Genomic DNA, 27,256 nt, shown 5'->3' with positions numbered 1-27,256 from the left:
GCCATGTTGAAACAGCAGAGCAGACTCAATGGGCCAAATGGCCTAATTGTGCTGCTATGTCTTATGGCCTTGAAAAGCTGCAAACATATTGCTGAGTAAGGAAATGCTAAGTCAATCAGGAAGAGGGTAAATTAACATTATCTCCTCCCACTAGAATAAAAGATAAGGCTAACAGGTTTAGGGAACCTTGTTTATTGAGGGATATTGAGACCCTGGTAAAGAAAAAGCAGCACACATCAGGTATAGGCTGTTAGGATAAAATGAGGCAGTTGAGGAATGTAAGAGAACACCTTAAGAGAGAACTAAGGAGGTCTAAAAGAGGACATGAAGTTGCTCTGGCAGACAAGGTGAAAGAGAACCTCAAGGATGTTTATAGTTATAGTAAGGGTGAAAACAAATACCAAGGGACAAAATTACTCCTTTTGTAGATCATTTTGGTCAACTATGCATGGATCCAAAGGAGACAGGGGAGAACTTAAATAATTTTTCATATATGTATTCACACAGGAGACAAACAGAGGCTAAAGAATTGAAGAAAATGAGTCATGAGGTTATGGACCACATCCAGGTTATGGAAGAGGAAGTGCTGGCTCCAATAAACTTTGATCCAACAAAGTGTCCCCTCAGACCCTGTGAGAGACAAGTGCATTAATTGCAGGGGCCATGGCAGAGGTATTTAAAAATGATGTCCCGGAGTATTGGAGGATACCTAATGTTTGCTCTATTGTTAAGAAAGGCTTTAAGAATAAGCTGACAAATTATAGGCTAGTGAGTCTGCTATCAATCATGGGTAAATTATTGAAAGGTAATCTAAGGAACAGCATACATAATGTTGATTATGGGCATTCAACATGTCATTATGTGTGGTAGCTCATGATGAACCAATCTTTTCACGGATGTTACCAAGGAGGTTCATGGAGGAAAGGCAGTGGCATTGTTTACATGGGAGTATGGTCCAGAAGAAGTCAGTTGGCATTCTGGATCAAGTATTCAATTGGATCCAACAATGGCTTATTAGGAGAATACAGAGAGTAGTAATAGATGGTCATCTCTCACTGACTACAGGCCTGCGACCGGGTTATGTGGTGCAGGAATCAGTGCCCAGTCCATTGTTATCATCTGCATTTATAATTCAGATAAACTGTAACAGCAACATTGCAGATACAGCAAAATTGGGACTGTAATTGACAGCAAGGATGGCTATCAAAGCTTGCAGTGTGATCTTCACTGGATGGAAAAATAGGCTGATAAATGGCAGATAGAATTTACTGCAAACAATTGTGAAGCGTTAGACTTCGGGAGGACAAAAAAAGGACAAAATTCACACAGTGAATGGCAGGGCTCTAGGACGTACTATACAACAAATGGACCTGGAAATGCAGAGCCATAATTCTTTGAAAGTGGCATCATAGTAGATAGGGCTGTAAAGAGAGCTTTTAACACATTTGCCATCTAAATCATTGACCACAGGAGAAGGGATTTTGTGTTGAAGTTGTACATGGCTTTGGTGAGGTTGAACATAAGAGTATTATGCACACTTCTGGTCACTTAATTAGAGGAAAGATAGCAATAAACTTGGAAGTGCAGAGAAAATTTACAAGGACTCTGTTGGGACTAGAGGATTCAAGTTATAAGGAAAGGATGAATAGGATAGGACTTTAATCTCTGGAGCCTGGAGAATAAGGGAAGATCACTTCAATGTATACAAAATTATGAGGGGTTTAGAGAAGGTAAATGAAAGTAGGCTTTTTCCACTGAAGTTGGGTGAAACTAGAACTAGAGGTCATACGTTTAGGGCAGGAGTTCCCAGCCTAGGGTCTACGGACCCTGGTTAATGGTAGAAGTCCATGGCATAAAAAAGGTTATGAACTCCCTGATTTAGGGTGAAAGGTAAAATACTTAAGGGAAATTTGAGGGGAATCTTTCACTCAGAGGGAGGTGTGAAATGAGCTGCCAATGGCAGTGATAGATATGAGTTCAAATGTAACACTTAAGAGAAGCTTGGACAGGAGTGAGGATGGCATGGGTTTGGAGGGATGTGATCCAGATGTGTAGATCAGACAAGGCAAAAGATCAGGTCTGCACAGCATCGATGGGCTAAAATTAGTCCTGTATCTGTGCTGTGGTACTCAGACATACACCTGAAATGGAAATGATAAACCTGCAGCGAAAGAATACAACAAATCACTAAAAGACATTTGAATACTTGATGAGATTGCCAGTCTGGATAATTCCATAACTCTACAGACTATGTCTTAAATCCCTTAAAGACAGGAGGCTATGATCTAGTGAAGACTTTTAAAAATATAATGGGCAAAAGGAAGCTCCAAAACAAGAGTTGATAAAATTAGTCATTAATAAGTGCGAAATGGAAGGAACTCAGCTGCTTTACTGAATGGTTAGAATGTAAAATGTGAAACAATAGCACAGGTGGGTTTAAAGGGATACCGTCATGAAGTTAATCAGGCTTAAAAGAGGCTCATATGTGATGCATAAGAACTAGAGAGCACTTAAGCAAATGGAAAAATTTTTGTGTGCAAGTTGCATATAATTCCTTATAAATAATCCCACAGTCTTAGGTTTTATGATCTGTGCTAGGCAACATTGAATTCAGTGATTCAACAAAAATATCATTTCTATAAGCTGACTGTTGAATGTAGGCCAGAGAGGTGTTAAGCAGGACGAAGTCCTCTGGGAATTTCCATTACAACAAAATCTAAAATTCACATTCCAAGGCTTCAGGTTCAATGGATCACCGAGGGGCCAGGTGTTCCTGTTTCAAAATACAGTCGATTCCAGTTAATTGGGACACATCAGAACCAGTACATCTTGGCCCAATTAAGAAGCTGCTCCAATTAGTCAAATTTTCATGGAAATAGTTAAAAAGTTATAAAATAAATAAACTATCACTTACTGAGTAACAAAATATGGATTTAAATGAAATAGAGAACAAATTAGAACACTACTAACAGTACTATAAAACTCTGTAGTTATCAATGGAGGAAATCATCCATTGTACACTGCTGTGTTCTTCTGATTGAGAGCAAATGAACAAAAAATCAGTGCAGATACCTAGGCCTGCCTTTATATAATGCTTTTGACAATTACAACCTCCAAATTTTCATTTTCATTGTAAGATTCACGATAGTTTTTGATACTTCCAAATTGTTCGTAGTTCCTAACTTTCTGAAGTAGCGAAATTATTTCATTTTCAATCCCAGCCGTTTCTGGTGTCTCCAAGCCTGAATGCTTGAAACTGTGGCGAGCATAACAGTTCTGAATTGTCTTACCGCTTATTTCTTGCCAACTATCAGTGACAAGATTCACTGCTTATTGAACACAAAGACACACAACTGGTGCTATTTAAAACCTGTTCACTCTAAGAACAGCGTAGTGTCTAATGTCCTTGCACGTGCACGTGACTGAACCCAATTAAAATCTATTTTCTTGATTAGCTATTGTCCTTTCAGAGGAGTCTCAAATAAGAGGCTACCCAATTAACCGATGGCCCAGTTAACCAGAATCCATAATATTTTCACCTGACCCATGCTCAGGATGAACTTCAGAGGGGTGAGTAATCTGTTGTTCTCTTTCGCAACTAGTTACTTGGTAGGATACTTGAAATGGGTGTCAATATCTTGCTCAACTGTGGAGATCAAACTAAAGAACTGATTCCCTGCTCCCCAATTATTCCTTCACTACATGGACGGCTGCATTCATGCTATTTCATGCACCCATACTGAACTCATCTACTTCATCAAATTTGCCTCCAACTTCCATCCTGCCTTTAAAACTCCCTTGGTCCATTTCTGACAGCTCTCTCCTCTTTCTCAATCTCTTTGTCTCCATCTCTGGAGGCAAACCGTCTACTGATATCTTCTATAAGCCTACCAATTCCTACAGCCATCTTGACTATACCTCTACCGATCCTGTAAATGCTATTCCCCTTTCTCATTCCCTTCATCCGCATCTGTTTCCAGGATGAGGCTTTCCTTTCCAGGACATCAGAGAAGACCTACTCCTTCAAAGAACATTGATGCTCCCTTCAACAGCATCCCCTCCATTTCCCAGACATCTGCGCTCACTCCAGCGTCTTTAACAGGGGAAGAGCTCATCTTGTCCTAACCTACCATCCAATGAGCCTCTGCACGCGACACATCATTCTCTAAAACTTCCAACATCTACTACCACCAAACACATTTTTACCATCCCCACCCTACCCCACACTCTATTTTCCACAGGGATCACTCTCTGTGATTCCCTTATCCAATCATCCCTCCCCACTAATCTCCCACCTGGAACTTACCCCTGTAAGTGGCAAGGTGCTACATCTGCCAATTGAATAGATATATCACCATAAGATTGGATACATCTTATCCAATCGCCCTTACCATAATGCCATCTAATGCTGTTCTCTGGACAAAAGCCTATCAGGTCCCAGATTACTATCCCACAGAACTGAATTATTGTTTTGTAATTGCCACCACTGTCGATTAGCTCAGGTTCAGAATGACGAGACCTTTTAAATAGGGATTGACACTTGTTCCTGTCATTTATGTCCCAGATGAGATTAATACTGAGATTTTCCTAAAATCAATATAATTAAGTTGTCTGCTGTAAATTACCTGCTACTTCCATTGCAAAGTATTAAATAATCAAAATTTAGCAGAGCACAGGATAAAATCAGTCTCATTACTTTAAACTCACCAGTTAACTTTTTGGACTCTGGTTAAACAAATGGAACACTTACCATTTTTAGGCACACCATCAACAATAGCAAGTTGAGATATGGTATAATTTATTGCACATGACACTGAATCTGCTCTGACCAATGAACTGTCCCATCCCAATCTCAGAAGAACATCTTCTATCTATACAAATGTTTGATATTTTCCTCCCATTTCCCTTGACTTCTACTGCATGACTCACTGCCCAGATTGGCAAAACAACCCAATTACTGAGTCTTTCAGGACTGTTTCCCTAAGGCCAACTAAATGTATTTTTTTCTGGGAACCATCTGTAAAAATGCTTAATTTTTCAACACTTAAAAAGGATGGCAGGATTGATCCTTATGAACACCTCCGTAGTTCCCATCTCCTGTGCTGCAGCCAGTATTAGAGCTGCTACCTCACAGCCTCTCAGTACCAGAGACCTACTTTCAACCCTGTCCGCCACTGCTGTCTGTGTGGAGCTTGCACGTTCTCTCTGTTACTAAGTGTGCTTTCTCTGGGTGCTCTGGTTAGCTCCCAAGTCCCAGTGACGTGCACACTGATAGCTTTACTGGCACGTCAGGTTGCCCCCCACCCCCCCCAGTGTGTGGGTCAATAGTGGAATGGGTGTGTGTGTGGGGGTGCTGATATGAATATGGGAGGAAAATAAAATATGGAATTAATGTAGGGTTGGTGGAAATGATTAGTCAGAAGTGACACAGAGATCCAAACGGCCAGTTTCTGTGACTATGACTCTACCTTGTGATTTCAACTGGTAACTTTGAAGATATTATGTGAAGTTTGCAGTCTTTTTGTGGGCCAGAATCATCTAGGGCAGAGCTGATATCCGGGAAGCGGCTGCTAACTAAAGAGGCCAACTGAATATCCACTGTCACGTCCTCCCACTTTGTGCTTTTCACTTGCACTGCACATTTCTGCCCGCTGCTCTGTGACGTTTACTCCACACTCTACAGCACTGAGGCTGAGGCCTGCTCCAGGCTTCATGTCTGCGAGCTTCACATCAATTTGCCCCACTGTATAATGAACTGAGGCTGAGGCTGTGGGCCTGCTCTGGGCTTTGTGTCTATCAACTCACTTTAGTTCTGAATGCTGTTGCTTGCTCAATTTGTGTTTTTTTTTCCTCTCTCTACACGTTGGGTGTTCATTAGTCTCTTTTTTTAAATGGTTTTTTGGGGTTTCTTGTTTTGTGGGTGCCTGTAAGGAGTCAAATCTCAAGGTTGTATAATTCGTATATACTTTGATGATAAATGAACTTTAAACTTCTGAACAAAAAAAACTAGAATGGTGGTGCAGAGGGTGCTCCAGCAACCAGTGTTCAACCCCAACCTCAGCTGCTGGTTATCTGGTGTTTCAACATTCTTTCCAGAATTTCTGCCGGGTGCTCCAGCTTCCCCCCACATTCCAAAATGTGCAGATTAATTAAACGTGCTGGCGACCAGAAACTACTCTTTCATGTGCACGAGTGGCAAGTAAGTCAAAAGTCAAAGCAGAGTTATGGATGTTGTGAGAGAGAACATGTTGCAAAGCTACAAGGAAATAAGGGCCCGATAAGATTACTCTGCTAAGAACAAATCAGAGCTCAATGGCCTGAGTGGCCTCATACATTCCTAATATATGCAATGCTCAATTTAATTGTCAGAACTGTTCATCATACAGTAGACTACAATATTAGCTTCTGCACTGTGGTTTGTTTTTGATAATTAGAAATATTAATAAAAATCTTGATAACTCATCTAATTAACAGCTCAAAATCATAATATAGAATTTAGGTTAAATGAACTTAAATACATAAAAGTAATGTTAGATATATGATTTCTTTACGAATTTGAATTCTTCATCCATCTGAAAACAGACAGAATCTTTGTTATGCTATGGACCAATATCATTAAGCAAGGGGTCCATGGACCCCTGGTTGGGGAAACTCTAAGAAGCCTGTATTGGCTTCTACATGTCCACTAAAATACAGTTTCAGACTTTGTAACATAAAATTAATCAGCTGATTTGACAGCTGGTAGAGAGAATCATCTCTCCATTCAAGATGTGCAGAAATACAACTTCAATCCACTTTGCTATTTTCACATATTCTGTACCCATCCTCCTCAAAATGATCATGTGCATAAACTATCCCCTAGTTGCTAACAAGCATGTAATTAATTCCCTAATTGATTCTCTGTAATTGGCTCTATCTTCCTACAGTATCAAATGTTTGAAGAGTGCCTGCCGAAGATCATTACTGAAGCAGTGAACTGGTTAATAGTTTCTGGCTGAAGCCCATTCAACTCAAAGGGCAAGTACCTAACAAGCTTTTATCTCCAGTATGGAAAATCAACAAACAATTATTTTACCAAAGTACTACTGCTACTGTGTTTTGGATACTGGTGTGGCAGTGAAAACAAAAACCAGTCAGTCTCCCCACTCACATATCAAATGTGCGCTTTTGGGTAATGACTTCAAGAGGTTGCTTTGAAAACAAGTTAAGAGAATTAACAGCTTGCAGTTAAGGTCAATTTGATCTTCCAGAATTTGTTTCAATTGTCATAAGGGATCAGCGAGGATTTTTTCCAGTTTTTCTCTATTGGCCCCGAGTTTCGCTCTAATTCTTTGCTTTATTTGTAGGATCACTGGTTGCAAAGGGAGTCTAAAATGCTTAGCCATTATGCTCTACCAACAAAAGTATGGGACAGATTGAATAGCTGGCCTTTACATGTCTATTATTTTTTCTTGATCTATTGTTTATCTAAAAGGTTTGTGCACAGCCACTTCAAGAAACACACAGATCTGCCATTGCCTGAGGGGAAAATACCAGATTAATTGATCATTGTAAACTGTCCCGTGATTAGGCTAGGGTTAAATCAGGCATCGTTGGCTGACACAGCTCGAAGGGCTGGATGGGCTTATTCCACACTGTATCTCAATAAATAGAATTAGCCAAAATGTAGCAATTTTCTTGTACATAGGTAAATAAAAGGATGAACGTCGGTCCTCAAAGTTGGGTTCACACCAGAACAGGAACTAACCAGGCCTGCAACAGCTGACCGAAGGTGGGTTCACTGATGGTTAAATGTTGAGAAGTTTGTTTTTGGACATTAAATGAGAACTACACCCTGCTCTACCCACATCCACCAAGTGAAAAGCCTTAACAAGTGCACCAAGGTAACAAGATGTTCTGGTGTTCAATGAGGCTTAAAGACATACAACAGCAAAGAAGAATAGAATTATTAGCAATGCCCAATTTCATTTCAACATGATAATCTCCATTTGAGTCATCTACATTAATAATTTACTAATCTGACATTTCCATTTACAAATGATGCTTCAGGAATCACTTATAGATTCTCCCCACTCCTGGTAAGGTCAACAGTTCATGAACAGGTTTACTTCCTGAGCTACTTGTGTTTACAAATAGATTTCCATCAAATTCCAAAGCACCAAATTAAATCATTCACATCATGACTTCATTGGCACAGTTATCATCACATATTGTCCCAACTGTGACCAGATACTCTAAATACTATACCTTCTTTGACAGGAATAGTTGGTTTCTTCTGACGTAGTCCCAGCAAAATGAAGAAAAGAACCAATGGTATGAAGATCTCGAATGCCAAAACCCACTGTGAACAAACAGTAAAGAAAAGAAATTTAATGAGTTAAAAGTTACATAAAGCAAATCAGCTAATTCTAAAACTTTCATTAAGAGCTCTTCACGACAGCTCAATGCTAATCTGCATAACTCTTGACTCTTTTCGCTGGCAAATGGGTCTAGCTTGGATGGGACATCTTAGCATGAATCAGTTGGTGCTGGAGGGTCTCTTACTGTGCTGCGAGACACATTGAATCCATACTCATTCTCAGTCTTACCACTAAATGGCAAAGCTACGATTCCGAAGTCAAACACAATTACTTCCCAAATCCTCAACAAACCTCTTGTCAACACCCATATTATCAACCACGCAGCACCACCTCCCCACCTTCAAAACACCAACTATCATCGTGGTTGAGGAAGAATCTTTGCAAATTTCCAGAGAGAACTAACAATACCTTAGCTTGTAGTCGAAGGATTCACCACAGATGCTACCTGGCCTGCTGAATATATATTTTTTACATTTCACTGTGAAATACTTATAATGGCCCTGTCAGCATTTTACTACATCAACCAAACTTAAATTCCATCTGCCATTTCTTTGCCCATTCTCCTAATCTGTCTAGGTCCACTGTAGCCTCTCTGCTTCCTCAAAACTACCTGCCCTTCCGCCTATCTTCATACCATCTACAAACTTTGCAACAAAGCCATCAAATCCATCATCCAAATCACTGACATATAACGTAAAGAGTCGGTCCCAACACAAACCCCTATAAAACACCACTACACCGGCAGCCAGCCAGAATAGGCTCCCTTTATTCCGTCTGTTCAGCCACCTTTTTCAGAACTCTGGCATATACACCATCTGGCTTACCTACCATCAAAGTTTTCAGTTTCCCAAGAACTTTCTCTAATAGTCTCGAAGACTATTACTTGTGTTTTCCTCATACCACCATGCAATATATTCATTCACTGCCCACACTTCAGAAGAGGGCAATCTATGCCTGCTCTCTGACACCATGTAGAAGGACCATTTTTGCTTATAAACACTTCTAAGCAGTTTGCAAACAGTGCTAGAACCCAGTAGTTCAACACAGAAGAAGCTGCAAGTACAGCAGCATAATAAGTCAAACTGACAAATTAAACAGCATCAATAAAATGCATAAAATGTCACACCTATTAGGATAATTAAACCAGAAATGTTCAATAAGTACACAGAGTGAGTTGACTGAAAAGTGGAAGAATGACAAAATAATGGAAGTGTTGTTCTTTTCTGTAAGTCTCTTAAGGTATGCCTTTGACCTTCATCTCTCTCCAACAGCATGAACTGAATACAAAACCATTATTGTCCTTCCTGGAATATTCTGTGACAACAACTTCAATGTCACAAGCAGGATAACAATGCTTTTTGTATTGCCAAGTGCAAATAAAATCATGTTCATATAATCTCCAAGAACTCATATCTTACTATCAGCAGAAATTTAAAAAAGATGCACAACCCAATATTAATTCAAAGCATTGCCTTCATTTAGAAACAAAGAAAATGAACAAAAGAGGACCTCCTTCTGTCTTTTCGCTTATAGCTAAATTTTAAGCATCAGTATTTTCCTGTTGTTTTAGTATTCAGGAATGCTCAGAGGGAATATCCAGGGGGCCTCTCTTTGTCTGAATTTTTAACTTGATTCTGAGGTTACAAAACAAATATTCACCCCTTCTCCCTCTCCCCATACATCGCTTGGCCCACTGTATTCTCATTAGAAATGTTTTGGAATGGAACTTCAGACCTTCAGGTGAATGTCCATAATGGAGTAAAACAATCATAAGTTTTATCAACTTTTGATATGAGTGCAAAAGTTAGTTCCTCCAGCATGCTGTATGTGTTGCTCCTGATTTCTAGCATCTGCAGTCTCCCGTCTCTGTTTTGCTGCTTCCTGTTTGCAGCTATATTGGGGAATCGAAGGTTGAGATAGCTAATTGACAAGACCAAGGACAATGGAAGAGAGGGGTTTTGTTTTATTGCAGAGTTATAATCTGGAATTCTAAGTTGTAGAGCACAAGGACATAAAAACATTGGAAATAGTCATCAGCCATTGGGTCCATTAAGCCTGCTCCACCATTCATTGAGATCACACGGCAGCATAGTGGTTAGCACAACGCTTTACAGTGCCAATGACCGGGGTTCAATTCCCGCCTCTGTACAGAGTTCGTACCCTCTCCCCGTGACAATGTGGGTTTCTTCCGGGTGCTCTGGTTTCCTTCACCAATCCTCCAGTTGGGATAATAAAAACTAAAGCACAGTGGTCTAATGGGGGGGGGGGGGGGAGATTGAATAGGAACACGAGAGGAAACTTTTTTACCCAGAGGATGGTCAGCATATTGAATGAGCTGCCAGAGAGAGTGGTTGAGGCAGGTATGTTAACAACACTTAAGAAGTGCTTGGACAGGGACGCGAATAGGAAGGACAACTTACAGTGGTCAGCTAACCCACCAATCTGCACATTTGGGACATGGGAGCAATCGAGAGGCACCCAAAGGAAAACCATGCAGTCAGAGGGAGAAACTTCCTCACAAACCGCACCAGAGGTCAGGTTTGAATCTGGGTCACCAGAGCTGCAAGGTAGCACCTTTACCAGCTGCACCATCCTGGCAACAGGAAGAAGCGGCAACAAATTAATTTACCTTGTTTTAGGATATCTATAATGTTTACCCAGAAACCTACCCTTCCAGGCTTGGCACCAGCATTGGCAGAGACAGATTGAAAACCTATAGGGTGTGGAGAACTGCTGGGCACCTCTCCTTAACAATACTAACAGAATGGAGGCAGCTGGTGTCAGTACCATGGCTTCTGGCTTTTGGTTCCACTCACTGCGTCATGGTTTCCCTTGAGCTCATGGACTGGCAGATTGCACAGATTGCTCGTGCGGCCAAACCAAAAGAATAGCAAAGTAATTTAACAGTCTGCGGCTGGAAGACAACTGAGAAAGAGCAGGGTGTGAACAGATATAAAGTTGGAATACACATCATGGCCAACTTAATTTATCCTATCAACTGCCCAAGTGACACCAAAGTTAAAATCATCTGCTCCTAAAGAGATTGAGATAAACATCAGGCAATTAAAAAAACAACTAATTTGACCATACAACAATTCAACAAAATTCATATCTTCCAATAGAGATAGATAATATTCCAGACAAAAAAGAATGCTGTGAGGGACTTGGAACAAGACTAAAAACTTAATGATCTCAGTGTTTTTATTCCCAATGGAAACTAGCATTATTACAAAGATTTATATTCATACAATGCCGAAACATGTTAAAGCATTTCCTACCAATGATTCTTCTTTTAAAGAATACTCACTACAGTAACATAAATAACTGGAAGGGAATTTTACACAGCAAGCTTTGATTGACAGCTGCAAACATGCATGCTAATCTTGTCACAGGTAGTGGGCGATTCGAAGTAGGATCTCTCCCTCTGAAGGGGGCCAGAGAGACAAAGTTGAGGGTGCAAGGGGTCAGAAAGACTGGCGGGGCGGGCACAGAGATACAGGAGGAAGCAAGTGTGCCAGAGTGCCAGTGAGATAGAGGGGAGGGAGAAGCAGAATGCCAGAGAGCGAGTGCCAGAGGGCACTGCAAGAGCGAGGGAGAGGGGTGCCAAAAGGAGAAAAAAAGAAAGTCAGCAAGACACGATGGATGAGGAAGAAAAGGGCCTCAGGAGGGAAATGGCGGTCTGTGAAACTACACAGACATAACCACTGGTCAACATTAAACCCGGTGACAGCAGCTCTACTAGACGTGCTGCCCCAGCACGAAAAGGGGAAAAGCATCATGAAGATTATTTTCCTTTTACTGCATCAATACACTATCAGTATCAATCAATTATTTTCTGAGATGGAGTAGTTATGAACTGATGGTGTCATACTGCTATTGATAGAGGTACCTACATCTAAAATAGAAAGTTCTGGGATGAAATCTCACATCGAAGAAAACCAGTGTAATGAGAAGGGATAGCTCCTGGAATATATTAAAACAGGCTCACACTGGTGGTTTTACTTAGACTTGAATCTACAGTCCCAGAAGTTCAAGAGTGTGTTATTTAGGATTATAAATCTGTATATCCCATTAACATCCTTAACAACTGTCTATTATCTGGTTAATATAGCACTGCATTTTGTAGGACCCTGACTTGTGCAGATTGATTACTAAACTGTCTACATTCTTCTTCTTGCATAGACAGTCCCTTGGGACCAAGGATGACTGTCTCCTCTCCAGCTTTGTGGGCTTTAAGATGCTGATGAGGCCAGTGTGGGACGAAATGTGGGTTAATGGAAAAAGCAGGTAGATAGGTCACTTCTGAGATGGTCCACTCCTTGAACAAAGTTTTTTTTTTACAGTATGTTATTCCAGTATCATCCCAAATGCTGTTTCCTCAATTACAGGGTAGTAACTCTGCAATAGTACTTCAGTAGCTGTAAGGCAGTATCTGATTTGTGCTATTTAATTCCTTCCTCTTCCCTTCAGACTTATATCATAGCGGTCAGAAAATCCACCAAGACTATAGTGAAGTCAAGTGAAAGCACCTTATCTGATCATCAGCATATTCTTAAGAGACAAGAGCTCTGTCACAGGAATAGATTACCAAGCCGAACAGAAAAAAAAAAATTCAAAGATGTGCTTAAAGCTTTCTTGAGGAAGTGTAACATTCCCATTGACTCCAGGGATCTGCTGCCCACAGCACCTCAAAATCACGGAGTCTCTGGGATGAGTTACAAACAAGCAGGATCAACGCAGCAGGTCGGGCAGCATCCGTTGAAAGGAGCAGTCAACGTTTCGGGCCGAAACCCTTCGTCAGTCCTGAAACGCTGACTGCTCCTTTCAACGGATGCTGCCCAACCTGCTGAGTTGATCCAGCTTGTCTGTACGTCTTGATTTGACTACAGCATCTGCAGTGTACTTTGTGTTTGGGATGAGTTTATGCCTCAGAAGAACACAGAATTTATGTGTAGGTGGTGGAAGGCATGCATCACCTTATAAACTACCCTTCTGCCTTCCCCATCTGGCATCTCCTCCTCTATCTACGGAAGACTGTGGTTCCTCCTCATTGACCTCATCAGCTACCCCAGAACCAACAATACAAGTGTGAACCACAAACACAAAAAAATATCTGCAGATGCTGGAAATCCAAGCAACACACACAAAATGCAGGAGAAACTCAGCCAGGCAGCATCGATGGAAAAGAGTAAACAATCGACGTCACGGCCCAAAACCCTTCATCATACTAGTTTGAAGCTAGTCATGAGCATCTGTCCTTTACAGCAAAGGTCAATCAGCTTGCTCAGGGCAGCTGAACAGGAGCAAGATGCCATGCACTGAAAATAAAAGTTCAATTCAAAATGAATCTGCATAAATACATTTTTGTGAACAAATGGACATGTAAGGAACAAGATCCCGAGGGAGATAATAGAATCAATCAGCACTGGTTCATTCCAAAACATAATGCTTCTTTCAGAAATCATATTTTGGCATTATGTGTATGGTTAGTTCAAAGCATGCTTTGGATAAATAGGTCCTTTGGATGTTTGATTCTCAAAGCCAACCATTGCCATGCATTTTCTTTATGTCATGTTTAGCTCTGTTGTAGACTCAATAATCAAGATTCATTGTGATGCGTAATCAACAACTACATGACCACTGAATCACTAAAGGGTGAGAATGCCGCATATCCAACTAGCCCAAACTGAGAATACAGTTAAGAGCCAAAATCCTTGCTGGGGACAGTGTCAAACAAGCATAGAAATATTTATCCTTCAGCCCATCTCATGCTTGCTGACCATCGTGCCCACCAAGTTAGTCCCATTTGCCCATGTTCGACACATATCCCTCTAAATCCCTCTTACTCATGTACTATGCAAAATACCTTTTAAATGATGCTATTGTATCTGCCTCAAGCACTTTTCTGGCAGTTCATTCCATATACTCACCACCCTCTGCGTGAAGAGATTGCCCCCCCACCCCGGTCCCTTTTAAACCTTTCCCTCTTAAACCGCCGGTCTCTAGTTTTTGGTTCCCCACCTCTGGGCAAACGACTGTGCATTCACCCTAGCAATGCACGTCATGACCTTATACACACCTCAGTACGTTCACCAGTCAATCTCCTATACGCCAAGGAGTAAAGTCCTAGCCTGCTCAACCTCTTCCTACAACACAGGCCTTTGATTCCTGGCAAAATCATTGTAAATCTTCTCCGCCCTCTTTCTAGTGTAATGTTACCTTTCCTATAACAGGATGACCAGAACTACACAATACTTCAGAGATATCTCACCAAAATCTTGTACATCTGTAACATCATATCCCAACTCCTGTGCTCAGTGCCCTGATTGATAAAGGCCAGGGTGCCAAATGCTTCTTCACCACTATGAATACCTGTAAAGCTACTTTCAACAAATAATGTACTACTAACTCCTAGTTCCCTCTATTGCACAACACATATAGAACAAAAATCGATGAAGGTGGCAGATTTTCTTGAGGATATTAGGGAGCTGGTAAAGTTCTGTTTTTAGCAAAATTGTTGCTTTGTGATCATCATTATTGACACAACTTTACATCCAAAATTGAATTACTTAAACTTAAATTCCTCAGGTACTGGGATAGGATCTGATTTTTTTTTTTGAATCAATAGTGCATGCTTCTGTTTCTATCCAGTAGTACAACCACTGCCAAAAAGTGAACAAGATGGATTCTCGTTATCTTTTTTTGTTTGGTCTGCCATTCCCTCCGCATTCAACACACATTCCTAGTCTCTGGTTCTTTGGCAGCAAGCGCATCAAGTTATTGTCTCTTACCTATCATACTGAATTGTAATGACATATCCATCACCAATTACTGATATTAAATGGACAAACATAACTGAATAGCTATCTGCTGTTCAGTTCTCGGGTATGAGTTTAATATGCTAATGGACCCTGTTGAAGTCCTAATAGAGTAACAATATTCTGAATCCTTTAGTCTAACATATCTCATGTTATGCTAGATTTGGGGTGTTGAAGCCCATGTGGAATACCAACAAGCAAAGGATCAGTTAATTGGATTATGACAACAGTGCTTCAGTATGAAGATTACTTAATTTTTTTCATTTCTCCCTGGTGCAATAAACAGTTTTAATATGAAGGAATACAGCTTGCTTCTTGTTCCAAAAACCTGTAACAAATGGAAAGTTTCTTCTGTTTTAGCACCTTGAGATGCTTGGCCTCCAGTTTTGAAATACAGAGAAAATAGTCATCTAACAAATTTTTGAAAGAAATAGTATCAACTTTGGCACTGTTTAAATACTGAATGTTGGCACATTGCCATGGTTTGATATTCTGAAGACCATAAACATTGCTACAGATGTACAGTGGAGAGCATTCTGACTGGTTGTGTCACAGCCTGTATGGAAGCTCCAATGCACAAGGGTAGTTAGTTCAGCCGGCTCCCTGACAGGCACAACTCTTGCCACCATCAAGAACATCTTCAGGAAGCAGTGCCTCAGGAAGGCAACTTCCTCACCATGCAGAACATGCCCTTTTCCCGTTACTAACATCAGACAGAGACACAGGCACCTGATGACACACACGCAATTTAGAAACTGCTTCTTCTCCTCCAGCACAGATTTCTGACTGGTCCATGAACACTACCTTATTATTCTGCTTTTTGCACAATTTAGTTTGTAATTTATTGTAATTTTATGACTTCCACTCTTGGCACATAGGCAGAGACTAAACACCGCAGCACTAGTGGTATAAGAAGGTATGGTCAAGGCAGGCAGAGGAGTGCTTACAGGACTACTTTAAGTTGGTGAGAGTGTTGGGTTCTGAGGTTTTTAGAGGACCTGAATTAGTTAATTGTTGTTTAACAACAATCAGTCAGGGACTCATCTTAGAATCTGAGTAAATACACCACAATAGTCACCAACTTCATGAAGTCCTGTGTAGATGAGTGTGTGACTATGAGAACATACCAGTCATCCCTGATCGAAAAGCCGTGGATGAACCAGGAGATTTGTAGTCTGAGGGCTAGACTGTAGCATTCAAGACCAGTAATCAAGAACTTTACAAAAAGTCCAGTTTCAACCTACAGAAGGCTACCTTAAGAGCAAGAAAAACAATTCCATTTGAAATTAGAGACAGAATCGTATGCACATCAGCATTGGCAGGGTTTGCAGTCCATTACTTCCTATAAAGCGAAACCTAACATCATGAGTGGCTGTGATGCTTCACTCCCAGATGAGCTCAGCATCTTTTATGCATGCTTTGAAAGGGGAATAAAACTACACCTGTATGCATCCCTGCAGCACAGTGATCCCTTTCTCAGAGGCCAACGTCAGAGCATCTTTCAAGAGGATGAACCCTCACAAGGCATCAGGCCCTGATGGTGTACCTGGTAGAGCACTAAAATCTTGTGCCAACCAACTGGTGGGAGTGTTCAAGGACATCTTCAATTTCTCACTTCCACAGTCAGAGGTTCCAATCTGCTTCAAAAGGTCAACAATCATACCAGTGTCCAAGAAGAGCCGGGTGAGCTGCCTCAATGAATATCACCCAGTGGCACTCACAGCTCGTGTGATGAAGTACATTGAGAGGTTGATTATGGCTAGAATCAACTTCCTGCCTAAGCAAGGACCTGGACCCACTGCATTTTGCTTATTGCCACAATAGGTTTACAGCAGATGCAATCTCACTGGCTCTCCACAGCCTGGATCACCTAGGCAATAACAACTCTTATGTCAGGCTGCTGTTAATTGATTACAGCTCAGCGTTCAACACAATCATACACTCAGTTCAACTCACCAAGCTCCAAAACCTGGACATGTTTTTACCTCCCTCTGCAACTGGATCTTTCACTTCCTCACCAGGAGACCAGTCAGTGAAAATCAGAAATAACACCTCCTCCTCGCTGACAATCAACACTGACACATCTCAAGGATGCCTGCTTAGCCCACTGCTCCACTCTCTACACCCATGACTGTGTGGCTGGGCGCAACTCAAATGCCATCTATAAATTTGCCGATGACACAACCATTGTGGCAGAATTTCAGATGGTAATGAGGCGGTGTACAGGAGCAAGATAAATCAGCTGATGGAGTGGTGCCAAAACAACCTTGCACACAGTGTCAGAAGACCAATGAACTGATTGTAGACTTCAGGAAGGGGAAGTCGAGGAAACACACACCAGTCCTCAGCAAGGGACCAGCAGTTGAAAGGGTGAGCAGTCTTGAATTCCTGGGTATTAACATCTCCGAAGCTCTATCCTGGGCCTAGCATATTAATGCAATTACAAATATGGCATGATAGTGACTGTGTTTCATTAGGAGTTCGAGGATGCTTAGTATGTCACCAAAGACACTCACAGATTTCTGCAGAAGTAACATGGAGAGCATTCTAACTGGTCGCATCATCATCTGGTATGGAGGGGCCACTGCACAGGATTGGAAAAAACTGCAGAAAGTTGTAAACTCAGCCAGCTCCATCACGGGCACTAGCCTCCCTCCCCAGCATCGAGGGAAATGCCTCAAAAAGGCAGCATCCATCATTAAGGACCCCCTCACCTGGGACATGCCCTCTTCTCATTGCTACCGTCAAGGAGGTGGGACAGAAGCCCGAAGACGCGCACTCAACATTTTAGGAACAGCTTCTTCACCTCTGCCATCAAATTTCTGAATGAGCAATGAACCCATGAACACCACCTCACTATTTTCTCAATTTTTTTTCCTCTTTGTACCACGTATTTATATTTCAATATATACTGCTTATTGCAAATTTATAGGTTTTTAATTATTATGTACTGTTGCCACAAGCAACAAATTTCACAACATATACCAGTGACATTAAACCTGATTCTAATCTAAGCTACACCATTTAACCTGGTCTTCTGCCAAGAAATATCATCCTTAATTGTACACCAATTATGATCAAGGTATCAGATTTTATGTATTCACTTGACAGGAAAGTTAATATTGCATAGGAAAGGGTCTGGCAGAATATTCTGTCAGGATTGTAACACAAAGAAAAGTTGAACAGGCTGGGTTTTCTCTAGAACAGAGGAAGCTCAAGGAAATATTAATTAAAAGGACAATAAAGAACTGATAGCAACTGATAATTATCCTTAGCAAAGTTGCTGAAAATACAAGAACACAGATTTGGTATTTGGTAGACGGATTAGAGAATTTGGGGTATGGGAGTTCATAAGCTGAAAGAATGGTAGAGGAAGAGGCTGTCATCACCACTTGAGCAGAACATGAGAAGCCATGACCTACAAGGCCCTAGAAAGGTGGCCTAGGATGGCCTTCACTTACTAGCAGCAAGCAAAAGGGCTGCCCTGTGATTTAATGATTTGATACAGTGCTCACAACTTGTCCAATTTCATAAACATCTGTTAAGTGGTAGGTGTGAGAATATGATTCAGACCCAGTCAAGGGACATGGTTTCTTTTTAATTCTCTTTTCTCTACCAAGAGACAGAAAGGGTTGCATGCAGAGAAGGGAAGGATAATGGATTCAGCCAGTCCATGGTACAGGGGAAAATGACTAACTCTCAAGTGGAAGTCTATAACACAATCAATACCTTCAGCGAAGTGAAGTACACTGTGTGCAGAATGACATTTCTCATTAATTGGCTATTGTATACAATTGCAACATGACAAGTTGCAAGTCTTTTCCTTAAAAATAAAAATCGTCTACAAGAGAAAAAAATGGATCAAGTTCATGTAGGTGTAATTTCAAAGTTCAAAGTAAATTTTACTATCAGAATACATATATGTCACCATATACAACCCTGAGATTCATTTTCCCGTGAGCATACTCAGAAAATCTATAGAATAGTAACTGTGACAGGATCAATGAAAGATCAGCCAGAGTGCAGAAGACAGTAAACTGTGCAAAGGCAAACATAAATAAATAGCAATAAGTAATGAAAACATGAGATAATGAGATAAAGAGTCCTTAAAGTGAGATCACTGGTTGTGGGAACATCTCAATGGTTGAGCGAGTGTAGTTATCCCCTTTTGTTCTAAAGCCTTATGGTTGAGGGGTAGTAACCATTCTTGAACCTGGTGGTGTGAGTCCTGAGGCTCTTGTACCTGAAGGTAGCAGCGAGAAAAGAGCATGGCCTGGATGGTGGAAATCTCTGATGATGGATGTTGCTTTCCTACAGCAGGGTGTTGGATGGGCTTTACATGTGATGTAATAGGCTGATTCTACTACCTTTTATAGGATTTCTCATTCAGAGGCATTTCTGTTTCCATACAAGGTCATGATGCAGCCATTTCAGGCCATGATTGGTGTCAGGTCTCTTGTTACAAAGTTTACGTTACCTGAAATCACAGCTGCAATTACCTAATAAATTGCCAACTTGCTCCAAGTTTAGAAATCTTCAAAAGGCTAATCTCAAACCTTCCATTCACTTCCAGATGCAGTGACTTTAAAGTAGCCACATTAGTTTATACACACACACTTAGAGCAACTTTTAAAAAATGTGAATCATAATGTTAATAAAATGCTAAGGGGTAGAGAACTAAATTGTTTCCTACAGGTATTTCCCAATTTTAGTAATAAAGGAAGAATATGAAAGCAATTTAAACCAATTCAATATGTATAAGATTTAAAAGATAGCTGGACAGGTGCATGAATAGCACAGGCTTAGAGAGATTTGGGACCAGCTTAGATGGGCCTTTTGGTCAGAGTTGACAAGTTTTAGCTGACAGACCAATTTCCATGCTCTGTGAGAGGAAGACCTGTATGTGGCAGAGTTCCATAGTAAATAAAGCAGCTGCTGCTTCACTACTCCTAAACTGGTTTCAACTCCAACCTCCGGTGCAGTCTATATTCAGCTCACATGTTCTACCAGTGACCCCTCCAGTTTCCATAAAAACAGGTTAAACGGCCACTGAAAACTGCCTCTGGCATGTTGGTGGGTGGTAGAAATTTTGGTGGGGTGTGTGGTGAGGAAGAAATGCAGAAACAATTCATGTATAGGGAGAAAAAAAAATACAGGGTCAATGGAGAGTCAGGGTAAATTGGGCTCAATACTGGTTACAGATTGTGGGATCAAAGGGCCTGTTTCCATGTAAGACTTTGAAGATAAAGTCATCTAACAAAGAACATAAATGCAAACTGTAAAAGCTTCTATACACTAACAAAGTACAATACATGCAAATGTTAATATGGGTCAATCACTCACAGAGAAGAGAAATTATATTCAGGAATAAGGAAATGTTGAAGAAGTTAAGTAAATCATCTTCACAGAAGATGCAATAAGCCAGTAATTTGTGGAGAAAAGGCCCAGAATAAATGCGGAGCTAAAAGAAGTTGATTAAACAGAGAAGTAGTACGGTTAAGAGGTGATAAATCCCCAGGACCAGATAGCCTGCTTCCTAAGGTTTTGAAGGAGATGGCCATGGATGCAGCGGATGCATTGGCTATCAAAAATTCCATGAGAATGTAATTTCTCTATTGCAGAAAGGAAGCATAAAGAAAATGGGAAAGCACAGACCAGTTAGTTTGATATCAATAGGATTGAACGTTTTGAAATCTATTATTAAAAAACAATAACTGGGCATGTTGGAAGTGATACATGGAATGGGCAGAGTCAACATGGAATTATGAAAGAGAAATATAGTTTAACAAATCTGTTAGTTCCTTGAATCTGTAATGATCAACTTAATGGGGTGGAAGATAATGTGGTATACTTGGACTTTCAGAAGATCTTTAACAAGGCACCACTCAGATAAATGCAATAGGGCATGTGGTTTTGAGGATTAGATAAAGGAAAGAATGAATGAATAATGGATTAACTGACAGAAGATAGGGAAAGGGGGAAAATGTTGTTTTTGGTTTCAGAGGACAGAAGTTGGGACCACAGAGATTAGATAGCAATCTTTGTCAACAATTTCAACGAGGGGGTTCAAGTGTAAAATATCTGAGTTCGCTGAAAATACATAACTATGTGGCCATGAGAATTGTCAGGAGAATGCAGAGAAGCTAAGTGATGTGGCAGGTGGGAAAATATGTGATTCTGTGAAGAAAAAAATAAAGTGTATTGTTTAATGGTTAAGAGGAGTTGTTTGTTCAGGGAGACCTGGTATCCTTTTACATGAAACACCCAGAGTTAACATGCAAGTGCATCAAGCAAATAATATATTTGGCCATTCTTCTGAGAACATGATGAAGAGTACTTACTACAGTTCTATAGAACTCAGACCACACCAGAAATACAGTGTAATAGTCTGATCACACTACCTATATGGACAAAAAAACGTTCATCAGATGAATCCCCAGGGAGTGCGGATCATCATAAGAAGAAAGTTAAAAAGACTGGGTTACACTCTCTCAAAGAGTGTGGAAACACATGGTATTACTCCTTGGCTTGGCAGAATAGAAGCAAGGATGATGAATGGGGTATCCAGAATCAGTGGTCAAAAACCTCAAACTAAGGGGTCTGCTGTTCAGGACACTTCAACACACAGGGAGGGACAATTCTTTGTAATTCCCTACCCCAGAGGTCAGTACACTCAAGCAAAGATCAATATATATTTTTAGATATCAATTGTTAGTGACCAAAGATAAAACATCATCCAAGGACTTTTTGAATGGCAGTATAGGCACAAGAGAATGAATGATGTATTCCTGGGTCTGAATCTAATGATTTTATTACCAAGCAGTATGAAATCAGGCTGGACACAATCTTTAAGTGTAAAAACCATTAAGAAACAAATAAATAATCAAATAGATTAAGATACATTTCACACAACCTGCTGGTCAGCAATGGTTTTTGTGTGCTATACTTGCTAAGACTTAGAAGGTGAAATTACTGGATTGTGGCAAAGTTTGTTGCAATAACAAGCACTGCCGTGCACAAAGCAATCGGTGCAGCTTGAAATTTACCCACATACAAAGCACCATTGATCCTTTAGGAAAAGGATTACAGAATCTGCTTTCAAAGACCTGTCAAAGCTACAGCAACAGCAATAGAGCACATCTAAGGAATAAAGCAACACTGATTTGAAATTTCTCACAAAAGAAACAAACTCTCATGTAACAAAGGAAAATACTGCCAATTAGGACTATTCTTCCACAACTGAGCTGAAAGTGTTGCTATATTTCATAACTACATTTATGTAACTTTTCCAGTTAAAAGGTCTAACAATTCCTGCAAATCCCATATTTCTGCTGATACAATACACCCTTGCACGATTGAGGGGTTTAATGATCTGCCTGAACATAAATCTGGTATTGTTTTGAGAGAATAAATACCCAGGAAATATGAATGATGCTGAAGTGGCCGTATCAATAAAGAGAATGCCAATTAGACCGGAGCTGAGAATGCAAATTGGGAGAATTCGGAGACACGTGTTTAACTCTCAAGACAAACCTCCTTTGTACACTTCACTTGTGTTGAATATGCACTAAAACAAGTCACTATTTCGGTTCAAACACACAAGCAAGGTACCCACAGGAAGACAGATCTCACTACCCTGATGTTAAGCAGTCACTACTCAGTGATTATTCCCTCTTTGCTGCATTGGCTGCAGCAGAGAGGGAATTTAAGTTTATTTTTGAGCTAAATATTGTGGATAATGATTGAGGCCGCAGAGCTGTGGACACAGCACAACATGGAAGCCAGTCTCCCCTCCTTGGACTCTGTCTGTGCTTTGTGCTGCTTCCATAAAGCAACCAAAGTTATCAAAGATCCCCCTTCTCATCTGGCAGAAGATACAAAAGCCAACCACGTACCACCTTAACAGGATAGAAGCTCAAATACAACTTCTATCCCACTGTTATAATAATATTGAATGGCTTCCTGGTATGATCAGATAGATACTGGAAGTGACAATCTACTTCACTATGATTTTGTGTCTTCTAGTCTGCCTGCCCTGTACTTTACCCGCAACTGTAATACATTATTCTGCACTTTGTATAGTTTTGCCAGGCTCAATGCACTGCTGTAATGGAATGATCTGGATCAACGGCATGAAAACAAAGATTTTCACTGTACTTCGATACATGTGACTATAATAAAACTACACATATTCCAATTCAAGATCTTTTCTGCTCATTATCCATCTTGTAAACAAAACAATATTAGTTTTATTTGATCCCCAAGTCAAATTGGAAAATAAATTTCATGTATCACACTTATATTCCTGATGCTTTGTTTTCTTTTTCTTCTTCCTTTTCTAAGAAACAGAGAACTAGACATAATGATGAAAGGTTCACGCATCTTTAATTCAATGTGGAGATCAGGTAAAACTGATATTTGTTTCCCGAACCAGCTGCCCTCCAATAGAAAGGCTTGCTAAGTCTCAACAACAATGGTGGGTCCGGAGACACCTAGAGGAGAGGACAGGGTCAATGCTGGTGGACCAAATGAGTTTTATTTTCTGGCCATCATTATAAATAATCATTTTTAATAATAATCTGGAATTTTAAAAATGATCATAATTTCACAGTTACCATGAACAACTATGTGATTTGATAAGGATAATCTGCTTTAGCAATGGTTGTTGAGAGATAAACATTGGTCAGGCTATGCCTTCAAGTTAAAAATTATGGCATGGCATCCATCATGCTTACTGAAAAGCAAAAGGCCTTGCTTTAACATCTCATCTGAAAAACATTAACAGAGTTTCTGTATTGGAAGACCACCCTAGATCTTACAGTTCAGTCTCGGGAATAAGACCTGAACCCACAAGCTTCTGACTCATAGATAAGAACACTTAAAACAACCAAAACAAAATCCCCTGTACCTTGCCGATGGACTAAGTTGGGTGGTTGCAGGGTGTCAGAGACCATGACAACCAGACAGTGCAAACTAATATCCTAATTACTTAGTTTGCATAGCAATTAAGTGATTTTAGATATCACCACTACAGTACATTGCAACATGGATTCGAAATGGGTAAAAAAAAATTCAGAGTAAAAATGTGGGAGGAAATAAAGATTTTACTATTCTGTCTCAGAAAATATGTTTGAAATCTGATAGAGTTAAAATCAGGCTATAAGGGTTGTAACAGCAAGCAGTCTAATCTATTCCTAATTCACTGCTGTACTGACTTTGAAAATTGCTTTTCAATTATAATCCAGTCTGATCAGATTCAACCCAAAACCAATGCTCTTACAATCAAATGGTTCTCAGAGCATTAGAGAAAAAAACTCAATACTGTGTTGCAAATAGGTTGAAAACCTCATCTTCAGTAGCATGAGCCCTACTCCAGAGAATTTGCTTGTTAAGGGCTCCGACCACAGCACCAAAATCCATCTATTATGGAACTCATTCTTATACAAACAGATTGCAAGACACTTGAAGAGAGAATTGTTAATATCAATTTCAATAGCACCAGAAACTTGTTTCCTCAAAAGTTATCGCTCAGATTCTGGAAAAGTATATTGCACTATTCTCAGACTGAATTCAAGGATTTGATGCTGACAGTAAATGGAAATGACTTTCAAAGAAAATTAACAGAGTTTGCTATTTTGGTTGCAGAGGAAAGCATTAAGAAACAAAAGGACACAAGTTACAGTAAACTCCTTCATACCACATTTAGGACTGGTTAAAAATCACAACAAAATCCCTGGATTCAGCCAGACGTAGAAGCTGAGTACTTAGTGACTCTTGAACAAGATTTTTTTCTGCTTGTATTTGTTTTATTTAGGGTAATCATCATTTAGTGTCCAAAGTGCAAAGTATTAAATTATCTACAAGGAGTAAGGATACCTTAAGCACATTTCGGATGATTTTATTTATTAATTTATTGAGATGCAGCATAGAGTAGACCCTTCCAGCTGCACCTCTCAGTGAAACCCATGAATTAATCCGAGCCTAATCACAGGACAATTTACAATGTCTAATTAACCTACCAACCGGCATGCCTTTGGACTATGGGAGGAAACAAGAACACCCAGAGGAACTGCATGCGGACACAGGGAGAATGTACAAACTCCTTACAGTGAGGAGTAGGAAATGAACCCAGGTCGTTGGTACTGTAAAACGCTGTGCTAACCACTAAGTTACCATGTCGCCTCATATGAAAATATGTGATTCTATTTTGCTCGCTGATATTACAACAGGCTCAACTTTGAACAAATGTACTTACATTCACAGAATGTTTAACCATAACTACTGCCTGACTATCTCTTTAAAATAACGACACAATCATCTGCAATGTCCTTCTGCACCTCAATGATTCTCTTCATTTAAGAGCTGAGCCAGAGATTGCTGGTAAGCTATTCCACTGCTGGACAACTGCAGTCAAAAATAGTCACAACTTCATGGAGTGGAAGCTCAATACTGCTACAACAATGGGAACCCAGTCTGTCCTTTCCCCTTCCCTCACCCTCTTTCTTTACTCCACTATGGGTTGTATCCCCCTCCACTTTCTTCAATAGAACTTAGCTCACGGACCAAGCTCTTAAATATTCAAAATTTCCTGTTTCAATATTAAGTTTTCCTCGTCATACCTTCATTAAGTGTTTATCTTTATTTAGACAAGTTGTTTGGCAGTTGAAGTATAGTTTGCTGGATATTTATATAATTTCTTGTGTGACTATTTTATGAACCCAACTTTATCATTCCTGACAAAAAGACAGCATTTCCTCCTTTTAATGAACTGGGCATTTAACTGGGAATTAGGGCAAACCTCTTGCACTACCTGGCTACTCAGATCAGTGCTCAGGTGTGGGTCCAACTAGCCACAGACTCACTCTGCTGGCTCCTCTTGCCAAATTGCACCATTAATTCCACATGTTATCCAGGATGCTCCCTAGGCTTACTTGTACTCTTCATCAATGAGCTACCCCTCAGCATCATCTGAAAATACATGCTCACTCTTCGTCTGCATACTGACCACATTCAGCAAAAACATCACTGCTCACAATCTCTTCCAGAGTCTGCAAATAGTCAGGCAGCTTGTCCAACATCCAGTGCAGGCTCCCCAGCCTCTGATTCTGTCTTCCTCTCAGTAAAGGCTTAAATTTTGACCTGACTTCGCATATTTCACCCAGAGTTTAGCTACAATTAAACATCCACTTCAAAGAGTCATGGAGTCATTCGGGAAAGAAACACACCCTTCAGCCCATATTAACACTACATTAATCCATTTCATTTTCTCCAAATTCCACCACTCACCTGCACACTTTAAGATAACTTACAGCAGCCAGTTAAGCCACGAACCTGCACATATGTAGGAAGAACCCAGTACGGTCACAGGAAAAACATGCAAACTCCACACAGATAGTGACTGAGGTCAGGATTAAATCAAAGGTGTGGGAGTTGCTCCACTAACGCAACCATTCCTGGATCACAAGCCTAAATATTTATCACAGCCACACACCCCTCAGCCCAACTTCGACTGAAACCTTCAAAGTACATTTATTATCACACTATGTATACGTTATACAACCTTTGTTTCCTTTCAGGCAGCCACAAAGCAAAGAAACACCAAAAGAACCCATTAAAGTCATTACTGTCACCTCTAAACATGACCATTTTAAGCCAATCCTGTTCAGCTCCCCCTGTTCCAACTTGTTAACCAGGTAATCCCATTGTTGGCTTCAATTTGCCTTCAGATCAAAATATAACTCCATTTTAAAATGAAAGCTTTCACTACACCACCCCCATCTCTACAATTCACAACTGTCCTATATCCATGGGAAAGGTTTTGTTCTCCTCATATTCCTTCGATCATCACCAAAAGCAACCACTCCAAGTAGCAGTGACTATGAACAAAGTAACCATGTCCAGTCTGTGATTTTCCACTCTGAGCTGCAGACAGGAATCAGGTTTAATACCATCAGCATATGTCGTGAAATTTGTTACCTCTGCGGCAGCAGTACAACCCAATACAAAATAAGAGGAAAAAGTCGTGAATTACCGTAGGTATATAATTATATAAAATAGTTAAATGAAATAAGTAGTTCA

General features: G+C 40.3%; 1 protein-coding gene across 2 annotated transcripts in view; it reads right to left on the bottom strand.

The window, feature by feature from the left end:
* Nucleotides 1–27,256, bottom strand: part of abca2 (ATP-binding cassette, sub-family A (ABC1), member 2) — a 519,276-nt gene that overhangs the window by 328,963 nt on the left and 163,057 nt on the right. For both annotated transcript variants that reach the window (XM_073052214.1, XM_073052215.1), the window contains exon 2: nucleotides 8,248–8,341. In XM_073052214.1, the coding sequence (XP_072908315.1) occupies nucleotides 8,248–8,341 (94 nt within the window). The remainder of the gene's footprint in view (nucleotides 1–8,247; nucleotides 8,342–27,256) is intronic.

This window comes from Hemitrygon akajei, chromosome 7 (assembly GCF_048418815.1).
Source record: "Hemitrygon akajei chromosome 7, sHemAka1.3, whole genome shotgun sequence".
Classification (NCBI taxonomy): Eukaryota; Metazoa; Chordata; class Chondrichthyes; order Myliobatiformes; family Dasyatidae; genus Hemitrygon; species Hemitrygon akajei.
This window is presented reverse-complemented; position numbering and strand designations above follow the sequence as displayed.